The sequence below is a fragment of the Urocampus carinirostris genome, chromosome 12 (assembly GCF_059441175.1).
Source record: "Urocampus carinirostris isolate Australia breed hairy pipefish chromosome 12, RoL_Ucar_1.0, whole genome shotgun sequence".
NCBI lineage: Eukaryota > Metazoa > Chordata > Actinopteri > Syngnathiformes > Syngnathidae > Urocampus > Urocampus carinirostris.
The window spans coordinates 29917368-29935964 of record NC_142360.1 but is presented as its reverse complement, the minus strand read 5'-3'; the positions used below and the strand labels follow the sequence as shown (position 1 = coordinate 29935964).

At 45.4% G+C, this 18597-nt stretch overlaps 1 protein-coding gene across 1 annotated transcript in view; it reads right to left on the bottom strand.

Annotated features, from left to right (window-relative positions):
* Positions 1-2319: 2319 nt before the first annotated feature.
* il23r (interleukin 23 receptor) overlaps positions 2320-18597 on the bottom strand; it is a 37788-nt gene continuing 21510 nt past the window's right edge. Inside the window, exons 12-16 of the mRNA XM_088350142.1 lie at positions 12879-13034; positions 12675-12815; positions 12051-12135; positions 11883-11964; positions 2320-2898 (exon numbers count right to left, since the gene is read on the bottom strand). Of these exons, the coding sequence (XP_088206268.1) occupies positions 2407-2898; positions 11883-11964; positions 12051-12135; positions 12675-12815; positions 12879-13034 (956 nt within the window). The 3' untranslated portion in view covers positions 2320-2406. The remainder of the gene's footprint in view (positions 2899-11882; positions 11965-12050; positions 12136-12674; positions 12816-12878; positions 13035-18597) is intronic.

Genomic DNA, 18597 nt, shown 5'->3' with positions numbered 1-18597 from the left:
CAAATTAACCAAAACAGACAGCATTTGATTTCTTTTTTTTTTCCTACCCCTTTTTGAGTTTTTCAGGTATCCGTAGAAGCAAGACGGCGAACCATTGTATCAGCTCCTTCTAGCTGAGGCTCATGTTATGTAAAACAAATGAAAATTCCTCTACATAGTATTTTGAAAATGGATGTTTATATGATAGGTCATTAATATGTGCTTTTTATTAAAATTTATACATATTTGTTATTAAGTTCTTTTTTTACCATCAGCAGGCCCTTGATAAAACACACTGTTCCTTTAAAGGAATGGTAAATTGCTGTTATGATAAAAATATTAAGGACAAATATTATGTTAGGATTCAAAGGTATTTCTTAATATATGTTAATCATTTTTAAAGGAAGGGAATTTTTCCCGTCCTGCCCCAACGTGGTACCCCCTTAGGAAAACTGAGGTGCCTTCGGACCTGTTCTGAAAATAGTTCACCAATACTAGGTGATTGTGACTCTAGTAAAATAAAAATAAATTGTTATGGTTGACAGAGTCTAATTAATCCTACTTCCAATAATTAACCTGCAGGGTTGGGTAGGGTTACTTTAACTGGATTACTTTCAATTACTTTTGGATGACTCCAATACCAAATATGCCAATAAAAGACAAAAGAAACTAAATGATGACTCACAACACGTGGTAAGCTTTCTCTCCTGGCTTTGATCTCTTTGATCTCCGGCAAAACGAACATAAAATGCGACAGAAACAAAATGAAAATAAATCCAACCAGCTTGCCAACAGCATTTTTGCCGTTCCATGTATTCCGTTACTCCCCAAGTCTGCACAAAATTTAGTAATTTTATTCATATTTAGTTAAAGTAACCCTACCCAACCCTGTTAACCTGGTAATAATACCACAGTAACAATATAGTGATAACCTGATAAGTTGTTATTTTAGGAATGCATATTCAACAAGGTTTAATTAATAACAAAAACATAGCTCTCTGCTTAAAAAAGGTTGGAGACACCTGCTCTAGATTCACCTTTGGTATGCTCGACAACAGAAACAAAATAATAGAAGATTTCTATCTGATAATGTTGTAGGTGTGTGTGTTTAGTGAGGAAGTGAGAAAACCCTCAGGAAGTTGAAAAGAAAAACGTTAAGTTGAAGTTGAGGAAGCAGACTTGTGGTTTATTTTTACTCGCTCCCATCAGACAATGACATGTTGCGCGAAACATCCACTGCTTTTACACATGACACATTTTTAAGCTAATACTGTCTTTCACTGATGGTATAGTGGTGGGTTAAAGCGGGTTATCCAGTTGCATGTGTTAGAATTGAGTAGAATACCATCAAAAGGAAAAACAATTGCAAAAAAAGGCATTTGAAGAGTCACTAATACAGAGGACACTGTCATCAAAGTTTTGCTGCCACTATGCTCAGCGTAAGATTTTACTTCTGTTTGCTTTTAAATGAGATCATTACAAAAAGGGACAATAAATGAAAGTAACATTTAAATTTAGAGCGTATTGACTCAGTACATGTAAGAATTGATGCTCAATTCCCCACTTTTCTTTGTTTTTCCTGCGACTGTGAATAAAAAAAAGGAAAGTTGACTGTGAGGGCTGCTGCTTCCAAGACAAGTTGAAATCGGAGTATTGGAGTAACCACGCATGTCAATGTGCATTGGTAGTCAAAATAACTTAAAATGTTAGCGTGCGTCAAGCGAAGCAAAATGCCGCCAGTAAGTCCTCTTTCGATGTGCTCCAGTTTGACTATTGTTTTTTTTAGTGGTACTTTAAGCTGTTTAATATTGCTGTCTTTGTGGCCGCTGTTTAATTTACTTTTGCTACCCGATTTGCAGGGTTGGGTAGGGTTACTTTAACTTGATTACTTTCAATTACTTTTGGATTACTCCAATACCAAATATGCTAATAAAAGACCAAAGAAACTAAATATAAATAAAATGACAAAATTTTGTGCAGGCTTGGGGAGTAACGGAATACATGGAACGGCAAAAATGATGTTGGCAAGCTGTTTGGATTGATTTTCATTTTGTTTCTGTCGCATTTTATGTTCGTTTTGCCGGAGATCAAAGAGATCAAAGCCAGGAGAGAAAGCTTACCAGGTGTTGTGAGTCATCATTTTATTCATATTTAGTTTCTTTTGTCTTTTATTTGCATATTTGGTATTAGAGTAATCCAAAAGTAATTGAAAGTAATTAAGTTAAAGTAATCCTACCCAACCCTGCCGATTTGGCAACGTTTTTAAAACAAGTGTTAAAGAATGTGACTGCTTTCAGTTGGTCTTGAAAATCGTTATGTCAAGTTAAATGTAATGCAGAAATGTCTTTTGACGGGGTTTTTTCCTCAGTTTTTACATGTTTTCCCATTATGTTTGCAGATGGGACAAATGAACAGATTTGGTGCTTGTCATTTAGCTTCCTGCCCTCTGCTGGGATCACAGATTTGTGGGACGTACCCACCGCTCAGCGAGACATCAACCCCGGTTTCACCTGGTGACCCTAGCACAAGAGGATGGTCTTCGGGGTCCCCGCAGGTCCCTCTGCCACAGTCCAACCCAGAGGTTTGGGGCCAGACAGAAGAGTCCAACACTAAACTGGACAACATGTTCCCTAGCGGTCGAGAGCGGCTGGAAACAGGGTCATCCCCTGTAGGATTCGTCTGGTCCTGGTCCGGCTGCTGGTCTGCCTGTGGGACCACGGTCAGCTGAGGTTTGTAACTATATTGCAGTGTCGCTTTAACAGCCGTCTCTGGAAAACTGGTCTCGGCTTTAGTGGGATGCTGAACCAAAAGGACAGAAGGGACGATGGTATAAAAATCCACTTCGGAGGCAAAACTGATTGGGGATAACGGGGGGTCGCCTTCTGTGTACGAAGAAGATGGCAAGCTTCCAGTGTCCAGCTAAGGATACAAATTATTGTTATTTTTTTATGACACCAAATCTGTCAGCCTGACATTCAATCAAACATCACACCAAATGTATAACCGGACTTGTCGACCGCAATGAAAATAAGAAAATAAATGGAACGCCTCACAGTTCGAACAAATCGGAGTCCGACCAATAATTTCGAGAAATTCTTGCTTCGCTGTTCGGTCAAAAAATCAGAGTTCGAATGCCGGTAATGCGTGAGTGCGTACGCTAGGGTGCGATGCTGAGCGGCGTACGGGTGTAGATCGCTCTTTTCGTGACCAACTGTTATCGCGTGCGGACGTGCTTCGTTTTGCTTTCGCTTTTAATATAGGTGTAGGAAGTGTTTTAGCCCCTAATTATGCCTGTCATGAGTCACTTTAGAAAAGTGCTAAAAAGAAGGCAGATGCAAGTGTCATTAGATCGGTATTTTAAGAGAAAAGAACATCCTTCCAAACAATAATTTTCCTCCCCACCCTCCACCTGCACCTTCTGCTGACCACCACAAAGGTAAGAAATCCTATTCATAATTATTTTCTTTATCCTTTTTTTTATGTTTACACGTTCATGTTAGCGTAATCTTTCGTACGGAAGATTACGATAACGCGAACGCACGGTTAGCCTGGGTTAGCTTTAAGTTTACATTAAACATTCAGTAAACATTCAGGGTGTTGGAACGGAGCCCAACATTGAGAGTGTTGGAACGAAGCCCCCTTTCCAATGAACCGCTCACCACTTGTTGTGGAGACCCGGGTGCTAAATGACTTGATTTTTTTTATTTTTACACGTTCATGTTAGCGTAATCTTTCGTACAGAAGATTACGATAACACGGACGTACGATTAGCCTGGGTTAGCTTTATATTTACGTTAAACATTGAAGGTAAACATTCAGGGTGTTGGAACGGATTAAAACGATTTACATTAGTTTTAACAGGAAAAATGATTTCGGTGATTGAACAAATGGGTTTTCGAACAGGGTTCTGGAACGGATTATGGTCGAGAACCGAGGTTCCACTGTAGATGAATAATTAACCCTGATTCACTGACAAAAACCTTTTCTCATTTCAAGTATTTTTGGTGACATTTTTGCCAATGATTTCCTACTTTAGATAATATTACCTTTTCTATTTAAAATGAGAAAAAAAAAACTTTCAAAAAGATGTGTCTTTTATGGGAGATGGCAGAGCATGTTTTTTATTTTGTTGTATAAGTAAAAGAAAAACAGTCTTAAATGAGATTTCACTGCAAAAGTAAACAATATTGTACATCTTATACTATTATCCATCCATCCATCCATCATCTTCACCGCTTATCCTCAGTAGGGTCGCAGGGGTGCTGGAGCCCATCCAGGTTAATTTCGGGCAGTGGGCAGGGGACACCCTGAACTAGTTCCCAGCCAGTCACAGGGCACACAGAAACATACAAACACTTGCTCATTCTCACCTAGGGAAAATTTGGGCCGGCTAATTAACCTGACACGCATATTTTTGAAACATGGGAAGAAACCGGAATGCCGGAAGAAACCCACGCAGGCACGGGATGAACATGCAAACTCAGCACAGGAGGGCTGTGTCATGGAACAGAACAAGGACTCGGATCCAATAGCGTCAGTTAAAGGATTTATTGTGACAAGATTCGGGGGAGCAGGCTTGGGACGTCGAGCCTTGGCAGTGGAAAGCCTCTTGGGACGATATGGCAACTCCGTGGTGAAAACGCGTGGCGAAACGTAGCAGGTAAGTCGGTGGCCGGGACGGAAGAGTAGATCGAAAACTTTTAACAGACAAGGGTCAGGCAACGAGAATCAGACTTGGAATATACATGGGCTTGTGGTACCTTGAATGTTGGAGGTTCACTCAGGAAATGAGGAAGACACTCGAACGTCCATCTCTGGACGCTGACAGCTTATGTAGTAGACTTCCACCAATCAAGAGATCGCGTTCCAGCACACCAGCTGATTACCTCAGGTGACTCCGGTTAGGTAATCACGACAGAACCCCCCCCTCAAGGGACGGCTCCAGAAGTCCCCCAGGGAAAAATAAAAATAAATCCAAACACGTCACATGGCAACACCGGTAATCCAAGGGAAAAAAAAATCACAGGCCAGTTACAAATAATTCCCCAAAACCCAAAATACATCACCAATAATCCAAAAATCGAGGGCCCAGAGGTCGTCCGATGAACCCTCAGAATTCTTCCGAGTGGATAGAGGCCCCTTCGTCCGCATCTGAAGGGGTGGTAGCGGGTGGGTCTGCCGGTGGAAGAGCAGCAGCGTCGGACCTCCGACGACGACCACGGCGTGGTGCTGGTTGGTCAGGATGCAGTTGATGGAATTCTGCCACAAGAGATCGGTCCAGGATCTGCCTGCTGGGAATCCATGATCTCTCCTCCGGACCATATCCCTCCCAATCGACCAAGTACTGGAAGCCCCGACCCCTGCGTCGGGAGCGGAGCAGGCGGCGCACTGTATAGATAGGCTCCCCGTCCAAGGAGCGTGGAGCTGGGGGAGGAGGTGGAATGGGTGCCAACGGACTCTGGCTGACGGGCTTGATTCGGGAAACATGAAACGTGGGGTGCACTCTCATAGATCTTGGTAGACGGAGACGGACTGCTGAGGAGTTGATAATTTTTACTATAGGAAACGGGCCAAGATACCGAGGAGCCAGTTTCCTCGACTCAACCTTCAGTGGAAGATCAGCTGATGCGAGCCACACCTTCTGGCCCACCTGGTACTTCGGAGCAGGACTCCTCCGTCGGTTAGCCCCAACGGCATGAGTCTTGCTTGCCCGAAGGAGTGTGGCCCGAGCACGAGCCCAAGTTCGCCGACAGCGACGTGCATTCGCCGTAGCTGACGGGCAGTTTACTTCCTCTTCTTGACTAGGGAACATAGGGGGTTGGTACCCATACACACACTGGAAGGGGGACATTCCAGTGGATGAGCTAACCAAGGAATTGTGAGCATATTCCACCCATGCCAATTGCCGAGCCCAGGACAACGGTTCACTAGAGACCATGCAGCGAAGTGCCGTTTCCAAATCTTGGTTCACTCGTTCAGACTGACCATTGGATTGAGGGTGGAACCCTGATGAGAGGCTGACAGAGGCACCCAACAGACGACAGAACTCCTTCCAAAACGCGGATGAGAACTGGGGACCACGGTCAGAAACAATGTCCAGAGGGATGCCATGGAGGCGGAACACATGCTGCTGGACTATCAATGCAGTTTCCTTGGCGGAGGGGAGCTTCGGTAGTGCCACGAAATGGACCATCTTACTGAACCGGTCCACGATAGTTAGTACAGTCGTCATCCCCTCGGATACTGGCAACCCCGTCACAAAGTCCAAGGAGATGTGGGACCATGGGCGGCGGGGAACCGGAAGTGGATGTAACAGACCGGCCGGACGTTGGTGGGATGTTTTGTTCTGGGCGCACACTTGACAGGCGGAGACGTATTCCCTAACGTCCTTGGCCATGGTAGGCCACCAGAAGCGTCGGGACAAGAAACTGTGAGTCCGAGCCGACCCCGGATGGCAAGAAAAGTGAGAATTGTGCCCCCATTGGAGGACCTCGGACCGTAAGGGTTCGGAGACGAATAGTCGACCCTCGGGACAGGAGCTGGGACCCGCCTGATCGGGTATCGCCTCTCTGACTCGGGACTCGATATCCCAGGAGACTGCTGCCACCATACAGGAAGCTGGAAGGACCGTTGCGGGACCCTGAGGTGTGTCATTGGAACTCTGGAATTGTCGGGACAGCGCGTCGGGTTTCACATTCCGAGATCCGGGTCTGTAGGACAGAGTGAAGTTAAAGCGGGTGAAAAACAGGGCCCAACGTGACTGGCGAGGATTGAGCCGCTTGGCCGATCTAATATATTCTAAGTTCTTGTGGTCAGTCCAAACTATGAACGGCACCGTTACCCCCTCCAACCAATGCCGCCATTCCTCCAGGGCTAGCTTGACGGCCAACAACTCACGATCCCCCACGTCGTAGTTGCGTTCGGCCGGGGACAACCGCCGGGAAAAGAAGGCGCACGGGTGCATTTTCTGGTCCTTGTCCGACCGCTGGGACAGGACAGCACCCACTCCCACATCTGAGGCGTCCACCTCCACTACCAGTTGGCGTGCAGGGTCCGGTACCTGGAGTATGGGGGCCGTAGAGAAATGGGTTTTTAGACGGTTGAAAGCTGCATTAGCCTCGGAAGACCACCGAAATGGCTCTCTAGGACTGGTAAGAAGCGTGAGGGGAGCTGCCACCGAACTGTAGTTCCTGATGAACCTCCGGTAGAAATTGGCAAAACCAAGGAATTGTTGGAGTTTTTTCCGAGACTCAGGGACAGGCCAAGAGGTGACTGCTGATACCTTGGCAGGATCCATCTGAAGGGTCCCCTCCGCCACGATGTAGCCCAGGAACGAGACTGTCTTGGCGTGAAACTCGCACTTCTCTGCCTTAACAAATAAAGAGTTCTCTAGGAGACGACGGAGAACCAGCTGGACATGTTTTCGGTGTTCATCGAGGGACTTTGAGAAAATCAAGATATCGTCCAGATACACAAAAACAAAACGATTAAGCACATCTCGTAAAATGTCATTTACCAAAGATTGGAAAACAGCTGGAGCATTGGTTAATCCGAACGGCATTACCAGATACTCGTAGTGACCGTTGGGTGTGTTGAATGCCGTCTTCCATTCATCACCCTCCCGGATTCGGACTAAGTGGTAGGCGTTGCGCAGATCAAGTTTAGTGAAGACCGTGGCCCCCTGTAGAAGCTCAAATGCAGAGGCAAGCAGAGGCAAGGGATAGCGATTTTTAACCGTGATTTCATTAAGGCCCCGATAATCTATACAGGGCCGGAGTGATCCGTCCTTTTTTCCCACAAAGAAGAACCCCGCCCCAGCAGGAGAAGAGGAGGGTCGAATGATACCAGCCGCCAAGGCATCGGAAATGTACTCCTCCATGGCCTTCCTCTCGGGAATGGACAAGGAGTAGAGGCGGCCCCGAGGAGGAGCAGACCCTGGCAGGAGATCAATTGCGCAGTCATAAGGTCTATGAGGGGGCAAGGAAGAGGCCTTAGCTTTACTGAAGACCTCCCGTAGGTGGTGGTAACAGGCTGGGACCTTGGACAGATTGGGTGGAGCCCTCGTGGAAACAGGATGATTTGGGTAAGGAGCGGCTTGCAGACAGGTTTGGTGACAGTCCATGCCCCATTCAAGTATCGACCCAGTGCGCCAGTCGAAATGGGGGTTGTGTTGCACCAACCAAGGATGACCCAGGACAAGGGGTTGGTTAGGGGAGTGAAGTAAGTGAAATCGGATCTTCTCTCTGTGATTTCCAGACAGCTGTAGTTCAATGGGTTCCGTTATTTGAGATACGGTGCCTAATAGGTGGCCATCCAAAGCCCGAGCTGATACCGGGTTAGGAAGGGTTTCAACAGGTATCCCCATCTTGTGTGCGAGTGACAAATCCAGGATATTTGTTTCGGCGCCAGAATCGATGAGGGCATGGAAGGGTTGAGATGTACCGGAAATAATGAGATTTGCCCGGAGAACAGGTCTATCAGTCTTGGGGGACGATAATAAAGCTGAGCTCAATCGGATGTCCCCTATATCCGACGAGCGTTTGCTTTTAACGGGCAATTGACCACCCTATGTCCCTGGCCGCCGCAGTAATAACATAGCCGTTCGGTACGCCTTCGCTGGCGTTCTTCGACGGAGAGAAAGGTGCGGTCCACCTCCATCATCTCATGAGGTGCGGTAGAATTGGTTGGGGGGTTCGGTATCTTACTAATGTCTTGACTTTGCCGGGTGATGGGTTGTCTGGGATCTTCTCTCTCTCTGCGTCTTGCCTGAACCCTACGGTCGATCCGGGCGGTCAGTTCGATAGCATTGTCAAGAGTTACCGGAGGAGCGTGGGAAACCAATTCGTCTTTGATATAACCGGACAAGCTATGGAGGTAGGCGTCGACCAGCGCCTCTTCGTTCCAGTGACTCTGGGCTGCTAGTGTGCGAAAGTCAATGGCATAGTCGGCAATGGAGCGTCTCCCCTGGCGAATGTTCAAGATTGAACGAGCAGCATCGACTGATGAGGCTCCAGAATCAAAAACTTTAATCATTTCCTGGCTAAGCAAATTAAAAGAGGTGCATGCTGTCGCCCCTCGTTCGTATTCTGCCGTTCCCCAAAGGCGGGCTCTGCCAGTCAGATGATTTATCACAAAAGCCACCTTCGCCTTTTCGTTCACAAAGGCTCGCGGTTGTAGATCAAAAATTAGTCGGCAATTTATAAGAAAGGGGCGGATCTGGGCGGGCTCTCCACTGAATCTCTCTGGCGAACCTACTCGTGGTTCAACACTGCCGACCTGATCAGAAAGGGGCGGAACTGGATCTCGTGCTCGTGTTGCCGGGGAAGCTTCGCACTGTTCAAAAAAATCTTGGTGACGTTGTACTTGCCGGACTAGTGTGGATACGTCGTGGACGATTTGTTGTATTGCGCCTTCGGTGTGTTGTAGGCGCTGTAGCGCGGATTCCTGTTCGGCATTTCCGCATCTCTCAGAGGTGGGACGAACTGTCGCTGGATCCATGCTTTGGTTCGAGTGTTCTGTCATGGAACAGAACAAGGACTCGGATCCAATAGCGTCAGTTAAAGGATTTATTGTGACAAGATTCGGGGGAGCAGGCTTGGGACGTCGAGCCTTGGCAGTGGAAAGCCTCTTGGGACGATATGGCAACTCCGTGGTGAAAACGCGTGGCGAAACGTAGCAGGTAAGTCGGTGGCCGGGACGGAAGAGTAGATCGAAAACTTTTAACAGACAAGGGTCAGGCAACGAGAATCAGACTTGGAATATACATGGGCTTGTGGTACCTTGAATGTTGGAGGTTCACTCAGGAAATGAGGAAGACACTCGAACGTCCATCTCTGGACGCTGACAGCTTATGTAGTAGACTTCCACCAATCAAGAGATCGCGTTCCAGCACACCAGCTGATTACCTCAGGTGACTCCGGTTAGGTAATCACGACAGGCTGGTAGCTGGATTTCAACCCATGACCTCAGAACTGTGCCGCGAACGAGCTAACCATCGAGCTAACCCTCATATAGTAATGTTCATATTATTTATTATTTCACTGAATAAAATAGCATGTCAAGATCCAGCGTGCTACTATCCACCAGAGGGCGCCAGCGGGCAGAAGGACTGTAGGATTGCCACACCTGCCTCTCAACACCCACACCGGACCCTCACTAATAACCCTGTATATAATGAATGTGCCATGGGCAACTGTCAGAATGTTGCATTTCCGATTGATGTTCCTGCCTGCACTTGTTTCGTGAACTATTGATGCCTGTCCTTGACTGACACAAGATATAATTGACCCTTTCAGCCATGAGTCTAGCCCCGACTGTGTTTTTGTTTATAATTTTCTTGCCACCTCCTTCATGCTGAAAGCTTTTTCTAAATTCCCTTTGCCCCAAAATAAACTGTAAAAAAGAATAAAAAGTGAAAAATGCACTGGGTACTTTTAAAACAATATTCTATCTATCTATCTACCTTGGTCATATCCCTCAAGAGGGGTGACCGACAGCAAGACACACACATACAATAACAAAGAAAATAAAAGGGAAATAAATAGCAAAAAAAGACACAAAATTTTTTGGACCACGGCCAACCCAATTGCCCAAACACCCAAACAAGTTAGGCACCTCGGCACCCAAGTTGGTCATGCTTTCGTCCCTCCAGATGACATGGGACACCAGAAAGCGGGCCCGACAGCTTTCACTGGTTTACCCCTGCCGCATCATACGGGTGCCCAGCCCATCTTTAAGAACGCGTCCACAATCCCACTATCCTTTCACAACACCTCTCCACTCCTTTCTATCACCAACAAGAGCTCTAGATTCCATTATATTTAGACCTCTTTCTTGCAATGTCTTCCTCTTGGTCTCCTTCCATTGACTTCTGCTCTGTAGATCCTCTTCAACATTCGCTCCTCATCCATCCTCTGTCATGATTACCTAAATGGAGCCACCTGGGGTAATCATCTGGCGCGCTGGAATGCGCTTCCTGATTGGTTTATGTTCCCTTTTTAAGCACGCTACGCCGAGACCTCTTCTCTGAGGATTACTTTTGTACCCCCTTTGACTGTCCTGATTTACCTGTGTCTTCGTGACTTGTTTACCTGATTCTGCCTGCCTCCGATCCGACCTGCTTCTGTCCCAGGCTACGATCTTCTCTCCAGTCCCGGTAAACTCGACCTGCTTCCGTCCCACGCTACGATTGGCTACGTCTTCCGAAGTTGTCTTCACGGCGTTGCAGCTGACGTTCGACGGTCATCGCGTCTCCCGCTAACCCTTTACACTTCCCCAAATAAAAGAATTGTACGAACGCTCTGGGGTCTCCTGCTCTGTTCTGGTCCTCCTGACATCCTCTCCATGTGTCCAAACCAACCGAGTACTCTCTTATCAACACGCTTGCTCAGTTCCACGACTACTCCAGTTCTGTCTCTCACAATTTCATTTCTCAATCTATCCAATCTTGTCACTCCTGACATAGTCCTCAAACACATTTAATTTCCTTTTGAAAGTCTCTGCACCATACAACACAGTCAGCACAATCACACTCTCATACAGTCCCCTCTTAACATCCATACTCATACTCTTGTTGTTCATCCCTCTCCTCAGAGCACCCAAAACCTTGCTTCCTTGATTCACTCTGTGCAATACCTCACACTCCATTCAACCAACTGCAGCCACATCACATCCCAAGTACCTAAAGCTTTCAACTTCTCCCAGCACCTGTCCATGCAACCTGATTTCTAACGTCATGCCCACTACATCACGTGAACACTTCATCACCTTACTCTAAAACAATATACATTTTAATATTTGGTTTTCTAGTAATATTTGTTTTCCCTAAATTCCACCTTTCTGATGACATTAAAATGCGAAAAAAGAGCATTCCTTGTAGAAATATACTCAGTCAAGTGTCCTACCTTCAGTAGCTTGACCGCTTGGCTGTTTCCTGGTTTGGGAAGCTTCTCCACCAACCAATATGGACCCCACAATGCTTTAATCCTGATAATCACACAAATACAAACACACATGCATATTGTTATTCACCAAAACAGCAGCACCAATGTTGAAAAGCATGATTTCTGTACCTTCTCCTCACACTTCTCCAGCACGCCAGCTGTATTGTGACTGCTATCACCGCCAACACCGGGAAGACTTGCACCGCCAGTCCAGCTCCCCAATAAAAGAAAAGTACAGTCAATTCTAGACCACAGAGCGCACCTGAATAATTGCCACATAGCTCAATTTTAAGAACGAAATTCAATTCTGTGCTTGCACGAGCAGCACCTGGTTTAATTACGCAGGCTTAAAGAGCCAAAAATATAAACCCATTCACGTCCTTTTCTTATATTTTGAGCCTGGCACCCACCTGGCGCCAACCTTGTGAGAAATTTAGGTTTAATGCCCATTTTCAGCTGCGTCGTTTTCTGTTCTGCCTCCAGTTGTTTACGTCAGATGTTTTTGGATCATAAGCAATGTTCCCTGTAATTTTCCACGGGTCTGAGCGTTCACACAAAGTCGGTGAGAAACGCTTGAAACAACAATGAGCAACAGCAAAAGAGTTTCCGGCAATGCAAAATTATTTTTCTCTTTTGAATGAATTGACTATTGCAAAGGTTGTACGGCCTACAAACGTTATTTGTTTTTACAACAATTCTTTCCTTCATTGACTTGAAAAGCGCTATATAAATGCAGACCATTTCATTAGATACCTGTATGCTCCCTGGGATGAGAATAGATGAGGTCACCCCGTGGGCCCTCTCCAGCGGAGGTGGAGGCAGACATCTGGATGGCAACTGCGCCTTTGGGACATTTCAGCCATGTCCGCCTGGGATGTGATGCAGCAACAGCCACTGAAGGAGATAAAATAATCATCATCAAAGTTAAATCAATTTTGCTGTGCCGCTTTTATCAACCTTGGATTTCCTGGCTTTTCACATATGACATCCTCAGATAAACGGTGTAGTTAGTGATGAAGCCCCTTTGCAGTTCTACCTCAGGGTCAGCCCACTGGACCAGAACGTGTGTCTTGTTGTGGTCCAGGACCGAAGCGCTGGGACCGGCGGACGGTTCTGAAAGGTTCAAGTGTGACATCATGGCCTAAACTTCAATGTAGTTTATCTACTTTTTTTCAAGCCCTTCTTTAATATTTTTAAGTTTAAAATTTTGCGGTCCTTTTGCATACCTGTCTACCTATACAATTTTATCATGAATTGTCATGATTACTGATTAGTATCACCTGTGCCCGCTGCGGGCTACCTGATTGGTTCCCTGTCCTTTTTTAAGCCCAGTCCTGTCACTCTCCGGTTGTCAGTCCGTCAGCGAACCTTTTTTGTTACAAGGCAAGCATTTTGACCCTGACTCCCGCCTGTCCTGCTTTTGCACCCGTTTTTCCACTCATCCGTTCCTGATCTCCTCGTTTGTCTACGACCTGTTTTTGATCTCAACAACGTTTGCTCTCCCGTCTCGGCTTACTACCCGTTTTTGATCCCGACCACGTTTTTGCTGTCCTGTCCCGGCTAGCAACCTGTTTTTCCGCCATCTCTCGCTACATAAGATCCTCTTACGTATTCAGATCACGATCCGATTGCGTGAGCGGCTTCTTTCCGTGTCTAGCGAGCACCGACGCTGCCCTTCCTCTTTCTATCAATAAACTTGTGGTTAACGCTACGCATTTGGGTCCTGATCCTGTTTTGGGCGTGATATGAACGTACTCAGAAAGTATAAAGATTTTCACTTTACATATTTTTCATTTATGCCTTCCCTAAAGAAACACTGTGTGATATTTGACAACTAGATGTTGCTCTATTTTGTAGTACAACCAAAAATGAGTGATACAAATGACAAGGAAGATTAAAAACTACTGAAACTTAAAGTGAACAAATTGCACCATTTTTCTTTTCATTTTCTTGCCCGGCCTTCCACAAGGCATTTGTTTTTTTCAAGTACCCGTAGCAGCAAGATGGCGGACAGTCATATCAACACCCTCTAGGCTAGCCTCATGTCATGTAAAATACCTACAAATTTCTTGACCTACAAGTATTTAAAATTGCATGTTTATGTGATAGTTTATGTTTTTCTTTTAAGTAATCCTTTTTACCACTTTGTCTCTTTAAGTGAAAAGATATTTTATTACATTTAACATCTACATAATCTTTTGTATGCGGGGATGCATTTGTTTCTGTGATTGCTGAATTTGGACATTGTGTCATGATTACTCATTACACCCACCTGTGCCCGTTCGTTTGGCGCCAGCAGCTGCTGGTTACCTGATTGGTTCCCCGTCCTACTTAAACTCAGTCCTTTCACTCGCCTGTTGTCAGTCCGTCAGCGAACCTCTGTTTTCACAAGGCAAGCATTTTTTTGACTCTAACTCCCGTCGGTGTCGTTATGTCACCCGTTTTCCACTCGTCCGTTCCTTATTTCCCCGTTTGTCTCCTGCTAAGACCCGTTTTTTGACCCCGACCACGTTTTGATCTCCTGTCCCGGCTAATGACCCGTTTTTGACCCCGACCACGTTCTGATCTCCCGGCTAACAACCTGCTCTACCCTCTAACTACGCTACGATCTCCCGCTCTGGAAGATCCACTTCCGCATTCAGAACTCGCTCTGATCCCGTGAGCGGCTTGCTTCCCGCTCCCAGCGAGCACCGGATCGCTGGAGCTGACTTTCCTCTATATTTCAATAAACTTGTGATTAAACGTTACGCGATTGGGTCTATCATTTGTGCTGGTTCTGACACATTGGGGTAATAAATTAAGTGGAAATATTACTGAATCAGCAGCTAAAAACTGAAAGAAAACTAGTATATATACATTTTGTAAAACTGGAGAGTATTTTGAGAATGGAGCTACGACGACAAAGGCGTGATGAATGTCATTGAAATGACAAATAAATCACATGAACACATAATATACATAATGGAACCATAAACCATCATGCTTGTAACATTTTAAAGACTCCTCTTCAACCTGCTGCCTTCTGGTATGCGTTAAAGGTCCCTTAAAACAAGGACTAAAAAGCTTTTTTCCCCAGGGCCATCACCACCCTAAACAGGCACACAAGACTTTGAAAAATATATATCTTGCTTATAGAAAAGTTGGTATTAATATCTTATTAAGTGAGTTCTGTTAGAATTTTGTTTCTTTGCAAAATCGTTACGATGCATTTACAACTTAGGTCAGGAGACAAGCACTACCTTGTAAATATTGTTCCCTATTTATCCTGCCCTCCTTATCGTCTTATTTTCCCTTTTTTAAGTACAGGGAGTGCAGAATTATTAGGCAAATGAGTATTTTGACCACATCATCCTCTTTATGCATGTTGTCTTACTCCAAGGTGTATAGGCTCGAAAGCCTACTACCAATTAAGCATATCAGGTGATGTGCATCTCTGTAATGAGAAGGGGTGTGGTCTAATGACATCAACACCCTATATCAGGTGTGCATAATTATTAGGCAACTTCCTTTCCTTTGGCAAAATGGGTCAGAAGAGGGACTTGACAGGCTCTGAAAAGTCAAAAATAGTGAGATATCTTGCAGAGGGATGCAGCACTCTTAAAATTGCCAAGCTTCTGAAGCGTGATCATCGAACAATCAAGCGTTACATTCAAAATAGTCAACAGGGTCGCAAGAAGCGTGTAGAAAAACCAAGGCGCAAAATAACTGCCCGTGAACTGAGAAAAGTCAAGCGTACAGCTGCCAAGATGGCACTTGCCACCAGTTTTGCCATATTTCAGAGCTGCGACATCACTGGAGTGCCCAAAAGCACAAGGTGTGCAATACTCAGAGACATGGCCAAGGTAAGAAAGGCTGAAAAACGACCAACACTGAACAAGACACACAAGCTGAAACGTCAAGACTGGGCCAAGAAAAATCTCAAGACGGATTTTTCTAAGGTTTTATGGACTGATGAAATGAGAGTGAGTCTTGATGGGCCAGATGGATGGGCCCGTGGCTGGATCGGTAAAGGGCAGAGAGCTCCAGTCCGCCTCAGACGCCAGCAAGGTGGAGGTGGGGTACTGGTATGGGCTGGTATCATCAAAGATGAGCTTGTGGGGCCTTTTCGGGTTGAGGATGGACTCAAGCTCAACTCCCAGTCCTACTGCCAGTTTCTGGAAGACACCTTCTTCAAGCAGTGGTACAGGAAGAAGTCCGCATCCTTCAAGAAAAACATGATTTTCATGCAGGACAACGCTCCATCACACGCATCCAAGTACTCCACAGCGTGGCTGGCAAGAAAGGGTCTAAAAGAAGAAAAACTAATGACATGGCCTCCTTGTTCACCTGATCTGAACCCCATAGAGAACCTGTGGTCCCTCATCAAATGTGAGAATTACAAGGAGGGAAAACAGTACACCTCTCTGAACAGTGTCTGGGAGGCTGTGGTTGCTGCTGCACGCAATGTTGATCGTGAACAGATCAAAGCACTAACAGAATCCATGGATGGCAGGCTTTTGAGTGTCCTTGCAAAGAAAGGTGGCTATATTGGTCACTGATTTGTTTTTGTTTTGTTTTTGAATGTCAGAAATGTATATTTGTGAATGTTGAGCTGTTATATTGGTTTCCCTGATGAAAATAAATAATTGAAATGGGTATACATTTGTTTTTTGTTAAGTTGCCTAATAATTATGCACAGTAATAGTCACCTGTACACACAGATATCCTCCTAAAATAGCTAAAACTAAAAAAGCCCCACTCCAACTTCCAAAATATTCAGCTTTGATATTAATGAGACTTTTGGGTTCATTAAGAACATGGTTGTTGTTCAATATTAAAATTAATCCTCAAAAATACAACTTGCCTAATAATTCTGGACTCCCTGTATGTATTATGGAGTCCCATGTCTATCTTATTGTAAAAATGTTCACTGTGTTGTTTCAATGAAAATAAAGACGCTTCTAGTTCAGGGGGGTCAAGGTCATTTTAACTCATCATTCAGGGATGTTAGATTTGATCATAAAACTATTATTGAGGTTTTTTTCCTCAATATATTTTTCCTTTAATAAGATTTAATCTCTCATCAACTCATCAGCTGCACCGCTTATTCTCAGTAGGGTCGCGGGGATGCTGGAGTCCATCCCAGCAATCATCGGGCAGTGGGCAGGGGACACCCTGGACTGGTTGCCAGCCAATCGCAGGGCACACGGGGACAGACAACTCACTCGCTCAGTCACACCAAGGGACAATTTGGACCGGCCAATTCACCTGAAATGCATGTTTTCGGCGGCGCAGTGGTTAGCGCTTGTGCGGCACAGTTCATGTCATGGGAACCTCCTGCGTGGGTTCAAATCCAGCTCCAGACTTCCTGTGCGGAGTTTGTATGTTCTCCCCGTGCTTGCGTGGGTTTCCTCCAGGCACTCCGGTTTCCTCCCACATTCCAAAAACATGCATTTCAGGTGAATTGGCCGGTCCAAATTGTCCCTAGGTGTGAATGAGCGAGCGAGTTGTCTGTTCCTGTGTGCCCTGCGATTGGCTGGCAACCAGTTTAGGGTGTCCCCTGCCCACTGCCCGGAGATGGCTGGGATGGGCTCCAGCCCCCCCGCGACCCTAATGAGGATAAGCGGTACGGCTGATGAGAGATGAGAAGATTTAATCTCTTGTAGTGATTATCATATGTGCAGTTGTTAAAATTTTTTAAAACAACAATTAAATTCATTCCCACAACAGTTTATTTAACTCGTGTAAACTAGTGCAGACTGGAAAGGGATAAAAATAGCATACAAATACTAATTTAAATGATTGAGTCAATGATTTAAAGGTTTTCTGCTTTTTACTTTTTTACGGTTCGGGTATTTCTTAACTGCATGGGTTGTCGGGGCACCAATGCAGACGCAACTCTGCACAGCTTTTTCCACTGTTGTTGGTTCCTGGCTAGTTTTTGGATTGTGGCAAAGTTGGCACCAGTCCATTCCTTAATGTTGTCAGCCCAGTTCTTTTTTGGTCTTCCTCTCCTCCTGCCCCCTTGGACTGTGCCCTAGAGAATTGTCTTGGCCAGTTCTGATGATTTTGTGACATGACCATCCCACTGAATTTTCAGTCCGCGCACAGTTGACAACAGTTCTTTGTAGTGTCCATCCAATGTGTACTTTGATGGTGTTGTGCACCGTTTTGTTTGCCGCATGGGCTCGGACAATGTTCCCTCTAAGCTGCGTGTGTGCGCAATTGCGCACTACCCAGAGCTTTTCCGCGCACAAGAAAATCTAGCCAGCTCACAAAAATGAGGGCTCGAAATTGCTAATTTAAAAGCGAATTAAGTCAAAGTTACAGTGCATGAAGGTAAAAATACACGGGTTCCCCTGATGCTGTGTTCTAAATGTGGTATTTTGAAGTCAATGTCGAAGTAGAACGGAGTAAAGTCAGTAGAGTTTTTCGAGAACCTGCTTCTTCGTCTCGGCTCACTAAAAAGAACCGTCTCTTTCGGGTCCCAAACGCCTCTTCAGGTTGTTTTTGCTTCTTTAATCCCTACACGACAAAATATGTAAAATTGTGCACCAAATGACTTGAAGGAAGGGGGGGAAATAGAATAAAAAGAAAAAAAAAGACCAAAATGAAAAAGGAGTGAAAAGCTGGGGGAAAAAAAACAAAAGGAGAGAAAAAGAGAAAAAAAGTGTCATGTCCACCATGGTCGCCGTGG